General features: G+C 40.8%; 2 protein-coding genes and 2 non-coding genes across 4 annotated transcripts in view; 3 read left to right on the top strand and 1 right to left on the bottom strand.

Moving 5' to 3' along the window:
* The window catches only part of cln8 (CLN8 transmembrane ER and ERGIC protein), a 157,218-nt gene that overhangs the window by 5,403 nt on the left and 128,334 nt on the right, over positions 1-23,481 (top strand). The window lies entirely within an intron of this gene.
* Positions 1-23,481, top strand: part of arhgef10 (Rho guanine nucleotide exchange factor (GEF) 10) — a 50,030-nt gene that overhangs the window by 186 nt on the left and 26,363 nt on the right. The window contains exons 2-18 of the mRNA XM_062439901.1: positions 7,046-7,155; positions 11,513-11,914; positions 13,045-13,389; positions 14,503-14,539; positions 14,870-14,958; positions 15,303-15,359; positions 15,778-15,965; positions 16,853-16,969; positions 17,689-17,800; positions 17,925-18,037; positions 18,142-18,219; positions 18,300-18,479; positions 19,108-19,224; positions 19,674-19,766; positions 20,344-20,514; positions 21,160-21,305; positions 21,885-22,069. Coding sequence (XP_062295885.1) covers positions 7,119-7,155; positions 11,513-11,914; positions 13,045-13,389; positions 14,503-14,539; positions 14,870-14,958; positions 15,303-15,359; positions 15,778-15,965; positions 16,853-16,969; positions 17,689-17,800; positions 17,925-18,037; positions 18,142-18,219; positions 18,300-18,479; positions 19,108-19,224; positions 19,674-19,766; positions 20,344-20,514; positions 21,160-21,305; positions 21,885-22,069 — 2,467 coding nt within the window. The 5' untranslated portion in view covers positions 7,046-7,118. The remainder of the gene's footprint in view (positions 1-7,045; positions 7,156-11,512; positions 11,915-13,044; positions 13,390-14,502; positions 14,540-14,869; positions 14,959-15,302; positions 15,360-15,777; positions 15,966-16,852; positions 16,970-17,688; positions 17,801-17,924; positions 18,038-18,141; positions 18,220-18,299; positions 18,480-19,107; positions 19,225-19,673; positions 19,767-20,343; positions 20,515-21,159; positions 21,306-21,884; positions 22,070-23,481) is intronic.
* trnai-aau (transfer RNA isoleucine (anticodon AAU)) lies at positions 7,322-7,395 on the top strand. Its single transcript has one exon. It is a non-coding gene; the product is annotated as a tRNA-Ile (tRNA).
* Positions 9,359-9,431, bottom strand: trnaf-gaa (transfer RNA phenylalanine (anticodon GAA)). Its single transcript has one exon. It is a non-coding gene; the product is annotated as a tRNA-Phe (tRNA).

The raw sequence follows: 23,481 nt of genomic DNA, 5'->3' as shown, positions 1-23,481 counted from the left end.
GTTTCACTTTTTGTGTTACAGTGGCTTAAGTGTACTTTTATCTTAAAAAAAGTGTATTGGGAGATGGCTATAACGTGGCGCCTCAGTTAACTTTGCCAAGTTGCCAACACAGTCAACTAATTTACAACAGCTCCAGAAATTAGACACATACTTATTTTTTGCTGCACATGTAGGCTAATCAATGCATCCTTATCTCAAAATCAACTGTTGTGAAAAATGTAAGTGTCTCTGTTCAACTTTTTCAGTGTCATTTTGTTTTATGCACTAACTAGATAGGACAATACTATGTATCCTTTGGTTGTAACCCTGTAAAATGTTGATAGAAATGTCAGTTTTGAACACAACTTCACACTTTCTGACCCCACTGTCTCCCTTCAAGGATGCAATTGCAGGTGCAAGATAGGCTTTTACTTTAATAAGACTGAAGAAACAGCATGTTATGTTTGCAACCTTGATAATAACCATAAAGCCATTCATACAAAACGTATAAATAGTAAACACTGGAGTTAATGTGGACTTTACATGCATGTAAAATCATTTATAACTGTGGAAGTCTTTCCTAGCTGGAGCAGTCAGCCCAACTACAAATTCAAGTAGTCATGCATAGCATTCCTCAGTGAAAGGGCTGCTTAGCTCCAGTCAACTGGAAGATCCGCCTAAACAGGTAGTAAAACTATAATTTAATTAAACTGTTTTCTAAGTAGCTCCCTTTCCGTGCAACAAAAGGCAAGTGCTTTTAATAATCTATAAAGGTTAGACAATAGTCTAAAATATGGTTTAAATATAAAGAAAGCTTTGATCTTCATCTGTATTGTCTGGTGACATGCGTGTCCAGTTCACACGGCCAGTACAAGTGTGAGCTGGAACATTAAAGGGGTCACACTGACATGCATGTACACAGCAATCGCCACTGGTGATTTGTTTAGCAAATAGCCTGTGTGGCCATACTGAGAATACAGATGCTCAGTTCCTCTTACTGTAATTACACTTAGTGAAGGCTGTCCAGGGAGCACAAACCATTTTTCCCTCATTTAAAATCACTGCAGTTTTCTTCTGTAAGCACCCAGGTGAATACACAGGCTCCTTTCTGTGTGACACAGTGTTGTAATCAAGTTTTCACTGCAGATGTTGTCAGATACCGCTCGGACAAAGCTTTTATTGTAGCTAAATGTAGCCCATGAACGACAGCTGTCACTGGTCTATTGAAGAAAGGGATGTTGGCATTCAATGCTGTTTTTCATGACTGTTGAGACAGTATGTTTGCATCTGATCAGCCTCTTTTATCATCAGCTTGAAAACATGACCAAACTGCAATATCTTCCCCCTTTCACAGATGTAGTTTAGTGGGGGGAAATGCCAGAAATCACTAATTGCTAAAGTAATTGTGACAAGGAACTTGGTCTACTTTGCCAGCAGTGACTCATGGAAATGCCTTCTATTTACCATGACTAAGCCTGTGGTGCCAGAGTACACAGCAGTCAAGCAGAAGAGCATACCATTCATTTTTAGAAATGCAGTTATGGACTCACTGTCCATCCACAAACTCACCAAGGGATCCACTGTGATAAGACATGGATTAGCAACTTGGATAGTTTAGCAACAGCTGGGAGAAAAAGACCACATCTCTTGTGCAGGTGGATGTGTGAAACCAATTGCATAACTCACACTTGTTTCACATCTGGGAACATATGTCAGATAAATTTAGCACATTTTAAAAGTTGGTGGGATTTTTCATGATACATTTTAGTCATGCTCAGTGTTTTCAAACATCATTTTCAAGGCATTTTTGCCCTTATTTGACAGTTGAAAGTATAGACAGACAGGACATTAGCAGGGAGGGGGAGAGAGGGTGATGACATGTCGTAAAGGTTCCCTGCCACGACTTGAACCCCACTACTCAAACACGAGCACTGTGCTGCATGCATTGAACTACAGATGGTAACATTCCCAGCAGCCGAAGAAGGGCGAGTGAAGTCAAGGATCACTGGCAATCATGGCCTCAGCGGCCGTCTCCACCCTTTGAAGTCAGAGCGATGGCCAGTAACTCAGATAATCAAGATTATTGCAGCTTCCTGTGGTCATTCATTGTAATCTGACTGAGTTTCTCTATTCATATGAAAATGCCTTGAGAGCTTACATCCAACCACTCCACAAAAGCCCCGTGGAGCAGCCGCTTATCCACTGCTCACCACACACTAAAAAGTGTTCTTCTGCTGACATGTCGGGCTCTCACAGTGCTTTGGTGTGGCTCGCTGGGTGGGGTGGGGACCATTTAGGAGTGACAGCCAAGACTGAGGCTGCCTCTGTTTTTCAAATGGACATCGCGTTTCAAATATTACATTCTTTCATTGTGTCCAGTGATTCCTAAGCTGGGTGGGTCTTGTCAGTATTTTGTTGTTTTTTCACCTCCTAATGAAGGTCATAATGGCTATAATGTGAAAATCATCATACTGCTTTACTAGAAGGGGCGTTACTAGGAGTGTAATGTTAGTCTTTGTGGTGGACAATGCTTCTCTGTATTGTATAATGCTCAACTGATGCATCGTGATAGTTTTATTGAAGTTGTTAAGCTTTGACTGCATTTATTTAAAAAAACATAGCTTCAGAGCATGTAGCTAAATCCAGTCATTAAATCACATCATACGTCCTATAGATCACACGTCTGACGTCAAAAACAAACACTGCACCCCTACAGGCCTGACTATTGAAGTGTATTCACTAATACCCACACCCATTAGGCCTATAATTATAACTTGCAGCTGATGTGAAACACCATACTAATCTTCTGCTCTTCTGGCTATGAACATGTTATATTACACAAGAACAAAATTAGCTGTAATTATGAGGAGAAATGCTTCACTGTCATAGATAGATAGATAAATATATCTTAAGAATATTTGTCCTTTGCTGATCTCACTTGCAAAGGAGTCAGGATTTCACTTTTTAAAGTGAGTGTACGGCTGTTTTTGCTCTGCTGAACTCCACAAGCTTCCCCTCCCCTTTTGAGGTCAGGGTGGGTGGGTAAAGAGTAGTATGATGTCAAGGCTGGTTGGCCCAGATTCTGTGATACTGTAGGGTTGATCCCCGTATGAGCCTCAGAGCTTTTGGGTGGAGATTTTGCGAACAGGTTGGACTAAAGGCTGTAGTTGTCGCTGCTCCAGGCTTGCACCACCTGGCTTAGTAGAAGAATGGATAATTATCAAACAGTTAGCATGTTGTTCACAGTACTCAACTTGGCAATTCTATAGTAAAGCTTTTGTGAGTGTGATAAAATCTGTGTTTGAGATGCCCAACAAACATTGATTCTCCCTCCATTATTCCACCTGGGTTTTTAAAACAAATATGGATTCTTGTATTTGTTGAGTCGTCCCAGCTTTGGATCCACTTCATCATGCTGCCCTTTTCCACTTGCTACCACTACTGTACAGGCCAAGGAAAGAGAACAACAGTCATGAGTTATTGGGGCTGGTTGTTAGGGCTGTGACTAATGATCGCTTTCGTTATTGATCTGCAGATTATTTTCTTGACATTTTAGAAGCTGGAAGTGGAGACTATTTTGCATCTTTGCTTGAAAAGTAAATTAAATGATTCATTGATTATCAAATAGTTGCTTGATCCTGTTTTTTTGTTGATTGATGATCTGTTTAGGTGCTAAATGTTAGTAATGCTGAGTATGAGGCTTTAATTTGCCTGTATGGACCATACAAAAATTAGACCAACTATATAATAAACAATATGCAATAGTGAAACAATCTTCACCTATTTGACACTTCTTTTTCTACTTTTGTTTGAGAGTGAGATTTAGAGTAAGCTACTGTTTTTTAATTCCTTTTTAGTATGCTGCAGGGTTCTGTCCTGTCCTCCCCTGAACCCTCCCACAATTACATGACTTTGTTGAGCCTGTCCGTGCACTCCTTGTAGGCCTGGGATCTGCTGTTTTTCGGTTCAGGTCTGATTACTGTAATCCTGGCAGAAGGAGAAGATTGGGACACATTAAACTGCCCAGCCAGCCTATGAGCTGTGAGTAGACACTAACAGCAGACTACAAGTCTCTCTCTACATACCACCCTCTCCTCCAGGACTTTGTTGATGACTTTCAGCCCCATGTGTATGTAATGCCACTTGTCAATAAAGCACACTCTAGAAAGCTCGACAGAAGAATCAAAACCCCTTACCAATGAAGGGGTTTTGATGGAGGACACACAACTCATTTTTTACTGATTTCTGGTTGGTGTAAGTGACAGGCAATAGTTTAATTGCAGTGTGAGGTGGGGAAAATGTTCTGTCAAGCCAATAAACTGATTTGAAGATGTAATATAGAGAAATGTGCAATAACCTTAAAAGCACTTGACATTTAAAGTGTCACCCTAAAGGCAACTGTTGAATTTTCCATATGGGTGAACATTAGTGCGAATTCATCCTCTACTCTCTATGGATTATGTTCTATAACTATTGTCAACATGTTTATTTGATCCTGTTCTTTAACGCAGGTTATTACGAATACTCTCGTGAGCAAATTGTCTGCATTACACAAGCAGAGCAGATGACTGTTTTCCTGTCTGCGGAGCACAGCTCAGCCTTCCCCCTGACATGTGATGACATGCTCAGTTGACTCTGTCATCTCCTATGTGGCAGATTTTACCTTTCCGGTGTGTTCCGGTCTGTCCTCAACGACTGCGCTCACACCCTTTTTTTATTTAGTCTAAACACTGAGCAGATTAGTATCATCATAGCTTTCTTTCCTATGGCGGCAGATTACGGACAGACATTACAGATGTGTGGAGTACTTTTCTTGAGTTGGTAATCTCCATGGGGGTAGGCAGGTTCTTGAATGTTGTGATACACATTTGAAGTCAAACCACACCGCAGGATGTAATTTGTGGAAAGGTGGGTTTAGTTTTTTTTTACAAGGAGCAAGTAAAAGGAAGAAAAGCGAAGTAATTATAGGAAAGAATAGCTATGGAGGAATCTGCTGATTGGTTTCAAAGCAGGGGTGAGAAAGGCCATCTGTGTTTGGTGACTTAGTGCTGTAATGTGTGACATTGCAATCAAACACTGACCCTGCGGTTCTTGGAGATAATGAAGTGTATCATTTTTGGCTTAATTCATATAACAAATTCACATTCATTTTCCTCTACATTATAAAGAGCACATCTGAATATTTTACTTCTTTTCCCTTCCTTCTTTTTACTTCTGCGCTAGAATCCTGAACCATGAATTTGAAATGAGTCACCCTTTAAGATCTTGTCAGAGCTTGGCTGTTAGTTCTCACCACAATTGGCCAGTCAATTTACAGCTATATGTGCCTTGTTTCATCTTACATCACTTTTTATCAAACTGTGCAGTATAATACCTAAAGAAGGCAAGAAGGCCTCTTCTTCAGTGGTGCTTTATAACATCATAGCTGCTTCTGTCTGCCTCTTTAGTTTTCTCTCCATTGTGCCAACCATTTCTCCTCAGGCTACGCATATTCTACCTGCCTCTGTTAGCGCTAGCATTATCTGTCAGCGGTGCTGCATTCAGCAGACACTGGCTCAGTGTGTTCACATCCACTGTTCTGGCCTTGTGCCCTGTGAATAGGGTGGAGGACAAAGAAGCAGAGGATTTCACATTATTTGTAGACAAAACAAGCTTTGAGACTCAGAATGAGTTGTCGTTCGGCCCCTGGTTGCTGCAAGACTGTGGAAGACTGTGGTGTAGGTTTGTCTTAGTCAGAAGTGGACGGTTGTGAACTTGTTGTGGTTTGTATTGAGCTATAGAGATTTCATGAATAGAATATGGAGCATACATACCCCAACAATGGCTGCTTTATGCTACACAATGATGTCATGGCTCTGTCATCTGCTCTTGAGGATACGAGAAAGCTGCACAATTCTGCTAATACCACTTTTTTTTCTAGAGGAGGCCTTTTGACAGAAACTGTCACCTCTGGATACCAATTGTACATCAGCAAACAAAAGCTGTGCTGGTGAGGAATGCTATGTCTTTCATGCCCATGCAGGTCCTAATGTCTCTCCTGCCTCAGCATGCTAATGACATTTCCCTCTACCAAATTGTTTGGCTGCTACTGTCCCAATGACCCTTAAGCCCTAAATGTTCATGTTGCCTTTCTTTTCACTTCAGTCAAGTCAGGCAGTAAAAGGTAGCCGTCTGGGGAAACCTGTAGACATGATTATGTGCTTGGGTGTTGGTTAACATGAGTGTTTTATAGCCTGTGGCATACTGTAACCTTTTTTATAATGATGCTGCACATTCTGCGGATTTTTTTCTGGCTCTGAACAAAAAAATGCATATAAGTGATAGCACAGCAAAAAGAGCACCACTCCTTCTGTCGACATTTAATTATATTTGATGTCTTATCATGAATTAAGTACACAACCATTTATTACCTCTAGTAAATTTGCTTAACTTAAGGCCACAGCTGAGTAAACTAAAGGAGGGGATGCAGTTTTACTGTTGACTCACGTTGTGTCAATTTTGTAGTACCTGAATCACCACAACAAACATGAGTACAAATCTGAGCACAAACCTGCTTTGAATCACTTTGTTTTAGCAACAAAAACAACCCGCCAGGCCTTCTTTTCATAAAGGTTACACCCCAGGGTTCGGCCTATCCATTATAGTAGTTGTCAAGCAGTTTATATCCTTGACATTACACACACCCACAATTAGCATATGAGAATGTTGTGTACACCGCAGCACGTGGTAGAGTCAATAGTCCTCAGGAGCCCTACAAGAGCTTCTTTTGTTTTCATTCATCTGTTCATTTGTTTGAATTAGCTTCGGTTTAGATTCTGATGTTGACACAAAAGGTTGCAGACCGTGACCAAAACACAGCCATGTTCCTCTGCTTGAAAAAGTGCTGCTGTGATTGAGTAACATGGAATAAACAGCTGTATAACTGAGCTTACACACACCAAGTCAGCAATGCTTAAATCATGATGTATGGAAACATTCCTCTCAGCTGAATTAATATGGAAATACTGTGTGGATCCACCCACCGTTGTGTTGCCACTTGATGTGATGTATGTGTTTTTTCCCTTAGGAATGTGTGTCGGCGTAGTTGATCCCCTGCATGCTGCCGTCTGAAGAGCCTGTGCAGGAGAAGAGCACCAAGCATGGACGTGGAAGACTTTCCTCCCCCGCCTCCTGAAAGTAAAGTCAACAAAGCTTTGGCCCTCACACATGCTCTGCACCCTGGCCTTTACTTCAACTTTCTCTACAGGGTTATTTTTTTGGCAGAAAACAGTCAGAAATATGAGACTTTTAAGCCCACAATAGCAAGTGGATGAAAAACAGTTGGATGTGTGTGTGTATACATGGCCGGTTAGCTCAGTTGGTTAGAGCGTGGTGCTAATAACGCCAAGGTCGCGGGTTCGATCCCCGTACGGGCCACAGTTTTGAGTGGAGATTCGGAAGACAGAATAACTGAAAAGTGACTTCATATAGTACTCAGAGGGTGTATAATGATCTCACTTTTTAAGTCCTAACACCTCCCTCACTACCACTAAATGACAAGAAGCAACAGGTGATGGCAATGAAAGGATGGATTGGCATACAGGGAAGAAAAGTATCCAGCTCATTTCTAACAATTTGAAAGTCAGCATAGTTCCTCAAAACATACCTTTAACTCCAGACAGTTTTATGTTGACAATGTAACTTTGTCACATATATGTTTGGATTGTCGTTTTTTAGAGAAAGATTACAGTGTTAGACCAATAGTATCACCTGGTAGCTCCCTCAGGTCTTATCTCATGGTCGTATCATGTCCTGCAGGGCTGGGGAAGCCGGACAAGTGTGAGTAAACAACACAAGATTCCTCTCCTCCGCTCCTCCCCTGCTCTTCCACCGCTGTGTGGAGTGGGTGGGCAGAGGAACGAGGGAGTGAGGAGAGTAAAATGTGCTGCGCCGCTGTGAATACCAGACAATGTGCCTCAGTATTGGGCTGAATACTGCCGCAGCAGCACGCACGCGCACACACACGCACGCACACAGCCTCCGGGGATAGACACAGGCCAGAGAAATGCTTCGTCTCCAGCTGGCCAGTCGCTTGCTTTGTTGCCAGGGCGATGCTGGAGCGGATCGTAACCCGGTGACTCATTTGAGCAGACCATTATGCAGCAGAGTGGAGATAGGCCCACAGAACAGAATCCATATTGTGATTATGAATTGACAATGGGTACCCCCAGCTAGGCCATGTGTGTCAGTGTGCATGTGTGAAGAAGTAGAGATAAAGTAGAAGGAAAAGTGGAGATATTTTAGTAATATGAGTTTTAGGGCTGGGGTGTAAATGTAGAAGATTCTCACATGAATGGTTTGTGTGTGTGTGTGTGTGTGTGTGTGTGTGTGTGTGTGTGTGTGTGTGTGTGTGTGTGTGTGTGTGTGTGTGTGTGTGTGTGTGTGTGTGTGTGTGTGTGTGTGTGTGTGTGTGTGTGTGTGTGTGTGTGTGTGTGTGTGTGTGTGTGTGTGTGTGTGTGTGTGACAACATGCAGGACTGTCACTGTAATTAAGCTGCAGGCATGCAAACCCACACAGCCAACTATCAATGGCTTCATCTCCACATAGTTGCAGATGTACTATTGAAAAGCCAATTGGGACTCGTCATCTGGCCAAATCCAATTAAATCAAGTCCTGCTCTATTTGAGCACAGCCAAGGGTTTCACATTGAAGCCACAAAGAGAGGATCAGAGTGCATATTAGAGTCATTATTGACCCATGAATATACATCCCACAGTCCTGGAGCACCACAGGCGGTTAGCTGGCTGTGCCTTATCTCTGTGTCTCACACTTTCATTACTGAACAGATGGAAAAGACAGATAGCATCTCTGTTTCCAGGTTTGCTCTTAACACCTTTTTTCTTATGCACCTTTAGTCACCGGTGCAGATGGACATGGGGTCACTATGTTGACCTGCAGCATTACTCACAGACCGTTCCTTAACACACTGACTACAGGGTGGAACAACCACCTGTCAAAACCCAAGGGAATTGTACCGGTGATTTAGAGCTGTGCACGTTGCTGTGAGGGACTTCAAAGTTGTCGGGGTTTGCTGATGGGAGTTTCTCTGAGTTAAGATTTACTTGGTGACTATCAATAGAGCGCTCAGGCACGGAGGCATGGTATGTTGCAACATTGAACGTGATTCATGTTGTGGTAAGTGTGCGTAAAGACTAACTTTATCACCTTATCTTCAAATGACTACATAAATGCCTGATGTGACTGAGTCAGGCTGTAAGTATAATAGTAAAGCATTACAGATATTCATGTGTCAAAAGGATAAAGTGTAGTCTTGGTGTTAAAGGAAAGTGTTACAGAGGAATGTAACAAACAACTAGCTGGGGGAGGGAAGAGGTCAAAATGCCGAAACCCGGGATCGAACCAGGGACCTTTAGATCTTCAGTCTAACGCTCTCCCAACTGAGCTATTTCGGCTTCTGGTTGCAGAGGGGACATGTCGTGGACTCGTGGAAATGAATGACTCATGTACTCTTGGAATTTTGTGTTTTTGCGCGGGAGTCACTGTCAGGATATGAGAGTAAGACGTTAGACTGTAAGCTAATACATTCAAGCTGTGACCACTGACAAAATTGTTCTCAAGGAATCTGTGGTATGCTGGTGAGAAAAGCTGTGACAAAGATAGGATATCAGTCTCAGAGTTTAGAGGGACCTCCTAAATGTTGGCTCTATTTAGGAAAATCCACACCGCTGTTGGAGAGGTGAAGGGTTCAACTGTAGGAATCAGAGTCTCCATTCAACCTTTTTGGCCCAGTTTATGTCTGTGAACCATGTTTACAGGATTACCCAATATTCTCCACAACACTGAATTCAGGTTTATTTCTTTTGTATATTTGCTCTACTTAATTCTTTTTTTTCTTTCCGCACACCACATAATGAAACTTGAAATACTGTCCGCTTTTAAGCATTCAGGTCTTTGAGCCAAAACATGAATGCTGATGAAAGCTGAGCCCGTGCATTCCTAATCCTTTGACTCTCTATTGCTCTGTTTTGAGCTTCACTGACTGAGCCCCACAGTGATCAGAAATAATGCATAAACTCAGGCAGTACTACTCACTGGAGGGAGTAACAGCTCTCTTTCCTGCTGGCCTAATTGCAGTGTGGAAACTGGAAAGACATTTGTTGTTCCCTTCCTGTCTGCTGCCAAGTGAGGGCTCTGATGTGAATGTGACGCCTTTGAACGCTAACTATATCTTGTAGCTCCCTCTGCCCCAGTTTGTTTTTGCCATAAAAGTAGAGCAGATGATATGATGTTTTTGGTGCAGAACCTTGATGTAAAAAAAAAAAAATCTGTAAGAAAAATATACTGTTGTAGTAGACCCCACCCTTAATTATAAGTCTGTATGTGGTTCAGTGCTTTAACTTTTAACAGCGCAGGGACTACCAGTGCCACCCACAGTGTATCTGTAAATGGTCTCTAAAGGAGTATTAAGTGAGATAATAACATTATTGAGTTAGATCTTACCTAAATTTAACTTATGTTTTGCTAAAGCCCCAATGACATACAGTGTGGAATCATGATCCTGCCTGTCATCTCAGAAATATGTATTTCATTACTTTTTGCTGATCTGTTCAGTCTTCAAATGTAAGAACAGATTGGCTTTTTCTTCAAGTTTATTTTATTTATATAGCACTTTCAAAAGCAAGCACACCCAACATTTTGCTGTTGCAGTGCTTCAGAAGTTTAGACATAAATGCTTTGTTTAGAACAATGCAACAAGCCCCCATATTACAGCAGCTTGTTTGATGGCTCACGGTGATAAGCAGGAATCCAGAGATGTGACAGAGATAACAGAGATTCAGCTGTAATTGTCTTTTAGTCAGCACTCCAGTATCACAGGTAATACTCTTGGATTTATCTGCCCATTGAAAAAGTAACTGGCATTTGACACAAGGCAAGTGTTGCATTTAGTTTCTGCTGTAATCCCACTATTTCCCATTTTCATTCAGCAAGTGAAGTTGTTTTTTGTTTTTTTTTCATCTTATTACAAGGCGAATTGATATAAATACAGTCTTCTCTCATAGTATATGTTGTTTTTGTGATAGCAGTGTATCTCTTGATATTGTAACTTTTTCTGTAATTTTTCTGTAAATCTGATATTCTTAGGATAATATTTAATAGAGCTCCAACAATTACTTGATTAATGTATCATTGATTGACAGAAAACTAATGGGCAACTATTCTGACAGTCATTTAATTGTTAAAGTAGTTTTTAAGCAAAAATGTCAAGAATTTGATGTTTCCAGGTTCTTAAATGTGAGAATTTGCTGCTTTTCTTAAATTATAGCAAATATAATATGTTTGGACTTGTTTACTGGACAAAACATTATATTTAATGATGAAATCTCCTGATCCAGGATTTTGTTATAGTTTTCACTTTTTTTAATGTTTTATACACCCATTGAATAATAAAATAAGTGACAAATGTATTGTCAGTTGCATCGATAATAAAATAATCGCTACTTGCAGCACTAATATCTAATATCTCTGTTTCCAGTGTTGGCAGACAATGTTGCCTTTGCAGATGAAGATGAGGGAGAAGCTTTTGACTTTGATGACAGTGGTGATGACATCCCCGAGGCCGACCGCCCACCCCCTGCACCTCCAACTCCTCTAGCCTCCGGCAGCAAAGATCAGAGCCAGAACAACAATGTGCCCAGTCACCCCGAGGGCCATCTCCCCAGTCCGGACCCCCCAGCACCTTCCACCACATCCAACACAGCTCCATCATCAGTAGACACAACAGTTGCCACGAGCAGATCCTCCACAGCAGGTGGAGCAACAGCAGAAGGAGAGGAGACATCTGCTGCTGAGGGGTCTGATGACAAGGAGACAGATTTACTACCACCTCCACCCCTTCCTCTTGATGAAGATGCAGAGACAGATCCTGAAAGAACAGGTTTGCAGCCCTAAAGTGTTGACACGTTATTGTTGGCTCAAGGGGGCCGGGGAGAGCCAAGTTTGACCTTTTCTGGGGGCACAAGCATGTCATGTGTGGATATTGACTGCAAATAATCCTTTAAATATGTCAGATATTTTTCTGGCAGTGATCAAAAATTCTCCACATTCTCCTTTTGTGTAAACCGTCTGACTCAAATCCAGCTCCTTCAGCTCTGGCTAAAGTGAGGCAGTAAAGTGGGGCAGTCTGTCTCTCTCATGACACCTTATATCTCACGCTGCCTGGTGCTGGAGGTTGTCTGGCTTTTATCATTGAAAGTCGTGACAGCAGCAGCAGGCAGAGCTAGGAGCTGCTTATTCTCTCTCAGTCACTCATTCTGTAGTACTGTGGTGAAGGGATGTCCACACTGCATTCATACTTTTGCCCTTATAAAGCATGCCTTACATTTCTATCATCAAGAGAATTCCTCATTTGCTACATTTACATGTTCCCTAATTCTACCTTCTCAAATTAACTAATTAACACTATGTGTATAATCTAAGCTAACCTTGTACACTTAACCAAAGCTCCTTTAAGAAGCAAGGCTCAGCCCGAATAATCCCGCGCTGGAAAAGTTTCTTCACTCAGGAAAACATTAGCAGTATATAATTAAGGATTCGAAATAAAGAGAACACCAATGCACATGGCTGGATATAAAGTGCATATTATCAACTGAAATAAATTAACAACTCTCTTGGGAATCGCAACAAATAAAGTGTACTAATGAAAACTGACATAACTCTCAGGCAGTTTTGTTGACAGCTGCTGGCGGCTGACAGTGCCCAGACATTGTTCGTTCAATTAAAGTACATGGAAGTGACAGTAGTGGAAATGTGCCCCACTAGCAACCATGCTATCTAATCTGAATTTGAAAATGATACGATAACATGTTGACAACATCATAAGTTATTGGTTTATTGACACGTTTGACTACGGTATGTTCAATTTTGCATTCATAGGAGTCCATAAAGTCAGAGAGGGAAGGATGATGATAAAATTGTAAGACTCATATGGATTTATTTGATGTAATCTGCATAATGCACTTTCTATCTGTAACTCCATAACTGAACTCTATCTGTTTGCTCTCCCAGGGAGTGAAGGCCAGGAGGAGGCCAGCAATAAACCGCACCCTCCACAAGAAGTCCCCAGGACCTCCTCCCAGGGAAAGGTCAACCCCTACTCTGTGATTGACATCAGTCCCTTCCAGCTGCTGCAGCTCGAGCAGCAGCACGGACCCTCCTCTTCCCCTTCCTCACCAGGGGAACCCAAAGAACGAGAGGGAGAGGCTCAGGATTTCCACACCAGCCCCGGCGGCATCACCTCAGGCTATTCAGTGCCGGTGCCCTGTGGCTATGCAACCCCCTCTGGTGTACCCCTCATCACGCCAACTTACACCACACCTGTCATCATTCGACACCTCTCCATGGATGAGGATGGTAAAGTAGAGCCTGCAGCAAGGGGAAATCCTGGAAATGCTTTTCTAAATTATGAATCATAAAATAGTAATGATAATAAGTTGTTCATATCTAGATCAATAATTACTTTTAAATCTGTGGGTATTTGGGTTGCCCTGGTGGCCTGAGGTTTAAGGTGCTGACCATGAATTGGAATGTCCCCAGCTTGAGTCCAGACACAGAACTTTGTTGCGTGTCACTTCCCACCTCTCTCCCCCTTCATTTCCTGTCATCTCTCTACTGTCAAGCTTCTGTTTATTCTGTACTTCGAGTGAATTCTGTCTCCTCTCTCACTTCACACAGACCTAGAGAAGCAGCGCTGTGACACATGAATGCTGTCTCAGCTCTTCTTTCCTGCCTCCTTTCTTCTTTCTCTTGTTTTTCCTAAAGCCTTGCCACGAGGAAGTAAGGACTAAATTTAGTCCTCCCCAAAGATCTGTGTTGGCTGTGAGGATTTTCCGGTTTCTCTAAAATGTTGCAGTAACTTAGCCCAATCCTCTGGCCTGGCACGCTGAGGAGTCTGATTACACTGTAATTATCTAACCAAGGTCACACCAGACTGAAATACTTAGGTGTTTAAGTCAAAGGGTTTTTGGAAAGTCGTGTGTGTGATGATGAAAATTATTAACTCTTTTGCAGTGTTTTTATTTGAGTGTCATTAACCATGGTATGCTAAGTAAGAACATTTTGTTACAGTTATCACTTTTGCCATGACATGTTCCAAGGAAAAGCAAAGTTTATCTTATCATAAAATTTTAAAGTAGGTACATGTGTCAAATGAAATTTAATTCAACTAAATCAGAGGTCATCTAGGAGATATGGTGTCATCAGTGACATCTGGTGGCATAATAAGAAATTACAGCAGTCTCAATATCACTAAAGGGAGATTTTGTGGATTTGCTGACATGCTGCATATTTGTAAGACTTGTGTATTGGTTTCTGTTTGTTTTCCTCTTAGAATATATTATTGTTTTTAATTATATGCTTTATTAACTAATCCACAGTGTCCTCCATGATGTTAATAATGGTCTTCTATAGTATGCTCTAATCAAAAATTTTTCATTGTATAATGTTTTTGTCTCTTCCTCTCCTCAGTCATGGTGGTCGGGACTGGGAGCGCTTGTGTTGACAGGTGTGTGACACACTTCATAGCCAGAGCCTTCCTATACTACACTATGCCAATCATTTAACACACTTATTACAATATCTTAAGGAAGCATACCTCTCACTCCCTACTTACAGTTACAGGACATAATGAAATATTGTATCTGATCATCATCAATGTATTATGAGAGATCACTATCCTCATATCTATGGTAATACATTGATCAGTAACACTGTATTAAGATATATACAGAACACATTATTCATTTGAATGTTTTTCTTAAATTTTACTGACAGTCAAATATATTTATTTATAGAGTTACAGTGTTAATTTAAATAAGTTTTTTTTTTTTTCAAGTGTTTTCAGTGAAGAGTATCCACCTATTAGAGAAGAGGATGCTTTGGCTAAATGGGCGTCTGATCCTGCCAACACTGCGTGGATGGAAAGTAAGGAATGATATTCACAGCAAATGCTCATTCTAGTAGAGACACGTGTAATTTCCATGGAAAGACAACTATCACTGTTTCAGCTCTCTGTACTGAACACACACAGTACCTGCCTTCAGGGTACTATTATGTGGTTTGTGTTTTTTCTTCTTCTTTTTTTTTAACACAACTGAATTCCCAGACATTTCCTTCCCTGTTCTTTTGAGGAAGCAGGCCCTTGTGTGCAACCTTTCTATTAGATCCGTCTTACATCGCATCCTGTTTGTTGTGTTAACAACTTATCTGTGTGAAGTGAAGTAAGAATTTGCGCATTAGCTGTTGTAAATATTCCTTTTGTGGTTCAGATCCAGACGAGGTGATTTATGATGACGTGCCCAGAGAGAACTCTGACTCCAACACAGGTTAGTAAACTTTCTTTTTCATTCTTTAATTTCGCAAACTCAGCGTTTTAGTTTCTGTCAGCAGCCTTGAGACCGACTGCTTGTTTTGCTTCTTGTTTCTTGTTTTGTTTTGTTTTCATTTTTTCAAAAGCTGGAGTGCTGAATTACGGGTATATTGTTAAGGTTGTTGCTTAAATAGAATGTAATTAAATTCTATGTGCTTAGATTTACAGCATTTGCCAGGCTTTTACTGGTTTACTGGATGCCTTGTATTTTGTAATTCAATGTAATAACAAATACTACTATGCTACTATACTAAGCTTCAACAAAAAGTAAATAGTTTGATTTTTGTAGTCGGTGTTAACAAGATAAAAGATTATAAAGATAAGCTATAGTATTTATAAATACATTTCTATATCTGTCCTGTCTGTTCACACAGAACCAGATGAGATGATCTATGATGATGTGGAGTTCGGCGAGGAGGGTGGCTGCAATAGTTCCCTTGACAATGGTTGGAGCTCAAGCGAGTTCGAAAGCTATGACGAGGCCAGCGACGGGGAAGGTCGCCCTGAGAATGGCCTGCCCCACGCTTTCATGAGAGGGAAGCCACCCCAGAGGAAGACCCATGTGTGTATTATAATTAATTCTAGTCCCTCTATCAGTATTAATTTCACAGTGCTTAACCACTATAGTGGTAACAGTGGATACAACAGGAGTTCATGTTTGTTGTTTTATGTTAGAAGTTTTGGAAGTTGTAAGTTGTATTTTCTGCCAGGATTTCCACATGCCCCTTTTGAAGCTCACAACAGTAGAGATCATATCATTGTTCATACAAAATTGTATTGTTGGCTTGATCAAATCCTTTCACTATGCTGATTCTTAACTTCTGAACAAATGATTTATGTTTGATTTGAAATCAGCTGTCTATTTCCTTCTACAGACCTGAGAGGGAGGTCCTGCTCTGTATGTAATGGTTTGGTGTGTTGGTTTTGAGAATTCAGCTTCACTTTATTTTGCTGTATACAATAGTCAGAAATTGCCAATAAATATTGCCTTACTATTTGAGGAACAGTATTTGAAAAGTAGTTGTTTAAAATGTGTTACTGCATTTGTACAGTTGACATTTAATGTGTACTGGTGAGACAGTGAATAAGACAAAACAAACAAATTGATAATATTTATTTAATATACAATATTCAGAAACTGGCACCATTATGATTTTTCAGTTTAATCAAATCTTAAGTATTCATTTTCCAGTTATTGTGTAAGTCAATTATGGCCACTAAAAAGAAAAAAAATGGCTAAGAATATCAGATCAAGGGAACAAGGCATGTGCTATGAAGTTAATTTCTTGCACTGATTCCCAGTTTAAAGTTTTAAAAACAAATATTTCTGCAGAGATAGAGTCCATAAACCAGTAAAACACATTAATTTGCAGTAGGTTTGCTGTGGCTGTCACTCCAAACTCTCACTCCAAAACCATAACCAATAATGCTTGCTTTGCTTTTGTTTAGCTCTCTCAAGATCTGACACGCTTGAAAGAACACTATGAGAAAAAGATGAAAGATCTAATGGCAAATACAGTGGGAACGGTAGAGCTGCAGCAGCTAAAACAGAAACAAGAGCAGAAGGTAAACTACCTGAGGTTCACCTCGCCTGCCTGTGCTAGACAAAGTAGTCCCAACCCTTTACTCTCAGTCTAGCTAACTTCACTCTGGGTGTCTCTTACTGACGCAGTACCCTCATCCTGCTCTGATGTGAATGACTTGTGGTGGTGGTGGTGCTGGTGATGGGTTTGCATACAATTCATTTGTCTCCTTGTCTGTTGCACTGACCTGTCTCATTATATTTTCATGCAGTGGAGGTTGTAAAGGACATATTCTTAAGTAACATTTGTTTATTCTACAGTTGCCGTAACTGGGACACCAGCAATAAAGCTCTTGTTAGATGGATTAAAGCCATTGATTTTAGATGTTTTAAAAGCAGCTGAAAACAAAAGCATTCTATGTTTGTACAAAGAATATAACACAGTCTATACAGTGCAGAGACACCTGTTCAAAAAAATAACAACAGAAAAAATTGGAAGTATAGTGGAAGCACATTTAGCTGATGTCCCAGTTACTATCTCATTCTCTGCTCAGCTCTGCTCTTACATGATCTGCCATTTATCTTCATCCCTACTCTAACACTGCTCTCATCCTGCGTAGCTCAGTTCTGTAGCATTTTAGTCTTAGGCTTAGACTAAGTGTACTAAACTTCACCTTGGAGCGAAATTCTTAAGTGGAAAGAAAAGATAGCACTTTATGTTACTTTTGTAATATGGATTATAGTGTATTTTGTCTCTTCAAAGATGCAAAAGCTGGTGAAAGCAGCTAAAGAAGGGACCAAAGATGGCCTTGAGAAAACCAAAGCTGCAGTGAAGAAGGGACGATCTTTCATTAAAACCAAGTCATTCTGTAATGGTATGTAATCTTTATAAGGTCCCTGTAGCTATACACATTCCCCTCTGAACTCATCTGTTATATACAACATTTTTTTCTGTGTATTTCTAATTACTTCACTTGTCCTTACATTCTTATGATTTAGAGAGGAAGTCGGCCTGCTTTGAGGATGAGGAGTCTCAAGTCTTCATTGAGGTGGACTGTTTCAACGTTGAGCCAGTCTTGGGTCCAGTCCCAGAGGGCCTTTCACAGCAACAAGTAATGAATATACTATTCCACTTTTATTTTTATTCTGTGATAAACAAACCAGGAAAATCAACAATTGGTCTTCAGTCAGTTGCATTAACATTTTTCCTCTGCAGCTGGTGAGAAGATGTATATTGGGGTCTATACTGGAGAGTGAGAAGAACTATCTCGATGCACTGAAGAGGATATTAGAGGTATGCCAGTACGGCCGCAGTAATTACTGAATCCATTTTGAAGCATTTGTTATTGCAGTTCATATTGTCTGCTTTATCAGCAATATGAGAAGCCCCTATCCCAGATTGAGCCGAGGCTACTGAGTGACAGGAAACTGAAGATGACCTTCTACCGAGTGCGTGAGATCCTGCAGTGCCACTTCCTGTTCCAGATCGCACTGGCGAGCCGTGTGGCGGAGTGGGACAGCCTGGAGATGATCGGCGATGTCTTTGTGGCATCGGTAATTTGAAAACCTTTTTCAAGAACTGTACAAATATGTTAAAGATAAGTTGTCTACATTAGCTGTGGTACCTCAGACTAAAGTATTCTTGAATCTAGCTATTTTTTTTTTTAATGTTTGTCGTTTATGAAATTTAGGATGATTGTATGCAGCACAGCCAGACTCCTCTTTCCTACCTTCTTACTTAATGTCACAGACACATGTTCTGCTCTCTCTATAGTATGAACCCCACCCCCCTCTTGTCTTTGGTTGCCTTGCAACTCATACGCATGGATCTTCAAAACAAAAGATGAACTCTCCCATAGTCCTGCTTACTATTAAACGCTTCCTTGTTTTTGCTAGAATATCAAAGTGGTCACCTCTGGCATGACATCAGAGAAGCAGCGAGACCATGTTAGACCCATAGAAAGTCTGCTCACTGCCCTCCCTGACCTCACACCTCGCATCCCATTATAAAACAACAGGATTTAAAAGCTGACAATTTCTTTGGGGATCAGGAAATTCCCTTGCAGTAAAATGTTTCCATAATAATCTGCTGTGTTACTCAAACTTGAATGTTTTCTACATGTGCAATGACGTTTGTTACTACAAGTGGTTTTTGTGTTTATACACCTGTGTTTCTCAACAGTTCTCAAAGTCCATGGTGCTGGATGCCTACAGTGAGTATGTGAACAACTTTAGCACAGCAATGGCAGTGGTGAGGAAGACCTGCACATCTAAACCTGGCTTCCTGGAATTCCTGAAGGTTAGAAAGAGAATGTGAACAAATGTTAATCTGACTATGGAAATACAGTGCAGTGTGCAATGCAGTGTCATGAATATTGTTTTTCTGTTTGGATCTGTTTTATTTTATTCACCACAGGGCAGATTTTTAATTTTTTTACTGGAAAAGTTTGACTGCAATTTTTCACGGTTCCATAGTTTTTATTTTCAATAGTAAGGGTTTTTACACCTAGTTCTTAAGCAGACTGTTGATAACAAAGGCAGCATGAATACAAGATAGGTTACATGATTGCCTTACACAAATGCATTAGCTCAGATACTCAAAAGCACATGAATTTGCCAGGTAAATAGAAGTCTGTACCCTGCTGGCATGATTTAATGTCCTGTCTGACTATTGTTTGCATCATTAACTCTTAAGACAGGTCCTTTAACTATGGATAATTGTTAAGTTAACTATTTGTACATCCCCAGCATCGACAGGAGACCAGCAGTGACAGAATGACTTTGTATGGCCTGATGATGAAGCCTATCCAGAGATTCCCACAGTTCATTCTGCTCCTCCAGGTAAAATGAAGTGTGATTTTCAGCTCCTTTATAAAAGTGTGGTATGCACTTTCACCAGCAGAGGGAGTCCCAAACACATGCATCAAGATATTTTGTTTTTCAAAGTACTAGCCTCCAGGGGAGGCGAGTGAAGTGCACTGAGGGGAAATTGTTTCCTCTGATCTCTTTTTAATCCTGCTTTCATTTGCACTGGTATATTTACATTTACTGTCTCTCTTGAAGCAAAGCTCATAATATGGCCCACTTTTTAAAGTATCATATAAAACATGAAGAACAGAAGTATAATAGAAAAGACTATAAGTAGTAAACTCAGAAATACTCCAGATAGCTTGACTGTTTAAGATACCAAGCAGTGTATTGTACATTCTTCTATTAAATTCTCATAAGTGAAAAAGATAGATGACTAGGAGAAAGGATGCTTATACAGTAGGGAAGGTGGAATAGTGGAAAGCATAAATCTCAGTGTTAATCACAATTTACTATTAAAATGTAATGCTAACACTTGGGGCTCAATCGTCAGTGTGAATAATGAATGATTAACCAACTAATGTATGACTTATGTGTGCTTCCTCACCAGGACATGCTGAAAAACACACCTGTGGGTCACGCAGACCGTTTGCCTCTGCAGATGGCTCTGACCGAACTTGAGACATTGGCTGAGAAACTCAATGAGAAGAAAAGGGAAGCCGACCAGCGATGCGAGATCCGTCACATTGCAAAGGCCATGAACGAACGCTACCTCAACAAGGTCTGTTCACTGATGAGTGCCTGATAATTTTGAGTTTTTAATTGACTTTTTTAAACATCTTTTAACATGCTTATTGAGAAAGTGGTTAGAGCGCGTCTTTTACTTTACTCAAAGCTCAGTCCGTGTGCAAATTATTGGCTCATGTGTAATCCTTTAGGATATGCTGTGGCATTTCTCTCTGTCCCAGTGTGGGCGGCCATCAGGCACTCAAGCCTCACATTTTCTATCAAGTATTCTCTTGACTGAATACCATATTTTTAGCACGTGGCTTAGCACGACATTTGCAAACAACACCAGCTTTCCCCAAGGTATAATTATTTGTCTATCTACAGCCACCCACTCTGGCATCTGTGTAGTAACGTGTTTACAGTATGCCCTACACGAGACAGAGTTTTGTTCCTCATAGCCTTTAATTGCTCAGAGTCACAGTTGATAGCTATACATTATGCTCTGTACCCACAGGGGATAGTTTCACAGAAGAGACAGAGACTAACAGGACAGAGTTTGGGTTGTTTAGACTGAAATATATCCGCAACATTTTCTTGCTAATAAAGCTTCGTGAAATGTGTTAAACAAAAAACTTTATCATAAATCCAAACTCCTACTTTCCCTTAATATCAATCTGACTTATCCTTACCCCCTCAGCTTCTGAGTAATGGCAGCCGCTACCTGATCCGCTCAGATGACATGGTAGAGACGGTCTACAATGAGCGTGGTGAAATCATCAAAACTAAGGAGCGACGACTCTTCCTGCTCAATGATGTTCTCATGTGTGCCACGCCCAATATCCGGTAAGAGTGACCTTTTTTGCAGTGGTCTTGTTAATTGTAATTGGCTGTCTATAGTAAAGTAGATATTGTGTATTTATTTTTCATTGTATTTTATTGTTTCCCTCCCCACCATGAGCTATAACCTTAGTAAATAATAATGCAACTAGGATTTCCCTCTAGTCTGTCTCAAAGTGAACTAAACTGAAGAGGGATTAGAAGAACTGTATTTAACTACTGTCTTTGGGGTCACTTTTGACCACAATGGGTATCTGGATTTGGATGCATATGCACCCCCTGTACCTTGGAATTTAACTAAGAATGATGGAGAGCACTGGTCCTAGACTTTTCAACCTCTGTCCTGTAATTGTAACATTTGCTGTTCACCACAAACCACCACTGAGAAACGTGCATTGGCTTGTGCGAAAACTTTTTTGTCTGGATGAGTTTGTCTTCACCTCCTCTTTCAAACGCTGCATCCATAGGCCTTTTCCACATCGAATTTTCACATTTGCATCTGCTCTTTTACCTTCTCCTCACACAATACATGTATGTTGTTTAGTGGCATGACAAATAACCGTCAACTCTTTTTGCTCTGTCCAGATTTCAGGATGGCAGTGGGAGCGGCAGTGGCAATGCCCCACTCGATCAGAGGTTCCTTCTGAAGTGGAGTGTGCCGCTGAGCTTTGTGGAAGTGCTGGAGTTCGGATCCAGTGAGGACATGGCCGACAACACCCGCTACCAGGCACCCCATTCTGGGGAGAAGGTGGTCATCAACGCTAAGCCAAGTATGGACCACAGTGTCACATCCCTTTGTTTTGAATGAGCATTCTGTTTGTCTGTCTGTAATTGGGCTCCTCGCTCTTTAATCTGACAGCAAAATGTCTGAGAAAAAGGTAACAGATCAACTAGCTGAGCGGTTTAGAGAGTGCCAAGGAATTAAGTGTTGATCAGGGAGGAGAACTAACAACTGCTGGTTAACTACTTGTGTTTGATGACTGCTTAATGCTTAATACATGTCTAGTTATAGACACAGTTTTAATAAACTAAATAATTATCTGTTAGCTATATATTATAATAAGAATAAGTAGGTAATCATTTGCTGATGTTTTTATAATGGTATCAGTTCTGACCAGTACATCCAGCCACTGAGTGCCTATTTTTTCCTTCTTCAGTCCTCTGGTCTGTTGGCTGCCTCATCCAATGATTTCAGTTTTTCCACTGGGTTCTCCCTGTCACACACAGCTGCTCAGCCACTTTAAAAGGCCCAGATCAGACAAACAAGAGGCATAACAAGACTGTATGATTTTTTAGTCACAGCACTGCAGTTTTTACTCTAGGATTCAAATTTTTTGTATTTATGTGTGTATGTGTTTGTGCCAGTCTAACAGTACTCAGCATTGCAGGGCTGGTTGAGTGCTTGAGTGCTTTTGTACTGTATTATCCCTGATCTGTCAAAGGTTATATGTGCTCAAGCTGAGGTCAAAAGCTCACTCCTTCAGTTGCCAATGGTAGTGGGCTGGAATTACTACCACTGAATTACACAGTGCACTCTCTCGCCCTCTTTCTTTTCTCTTACACAAACTCCCACACTTCTCTATTCAACTGCATTACATTATTCAGTCTTTCCTTTATCTGCATTTTACTATACTCTCCTCATTTTACCTTCGCTTAGGCAACATGTGGTCAGCTCACCATTGCACCCATCTCCATCAGGCCACCTGTCTGCCTCTGATACCTCACTGATCTACAATATATGAACTATCCAACCATTGCATTAGTGTAAATGTAACAGATGGCAAAGACAGACCTGCGTAGCATCTGGTCTGACTGTAGGGTGCTTCAACTGACTGGCAGGTTCACAGCCTCTTCTTAACCTGATGTGATGAGTGTGAGTGTGTGCACTTTCCTTCAAGCCTGGAGGGATGCCATACGTTTCACTGTATTCATAAATAGTACTTAATTGATTTAGATGTTGTGGAAGATGATTTTGAGAAGATATGATTTGGCCCCAGCTCTTCTTGTGTGCATGCAGTGTATTGTATGGAATTTAAACTCACTTTATAGAACTGATTCAATGCACTGTTTTACTCACTGATAACTTAATGACCTCACATCAGTTCCCCCGTTCTGATTTAGTTATTCCCTAACCAACTTCCTCTCTGTGTGTGTCTTTAGGAATGTGTATGTGTGCATGGTC

This window comes from Scomber scombrus, chromosome 19 (genome assembly GCF_963691925.1).
Source record: "Scomber scombrus chromosome 19, fScoSco1.1, whole genome shotgun sequence".
Lineage (NCBI taxonomy): Eukaryota > Metazoa > Chordata > Actinopteri > Scombriformes > Scombridae > Scomber > Scomber scombrus.
Note: the sequence above shows the minus strand (reverse complement) of the source record. Positions and strands in the feature narration are given on the sequence as shown.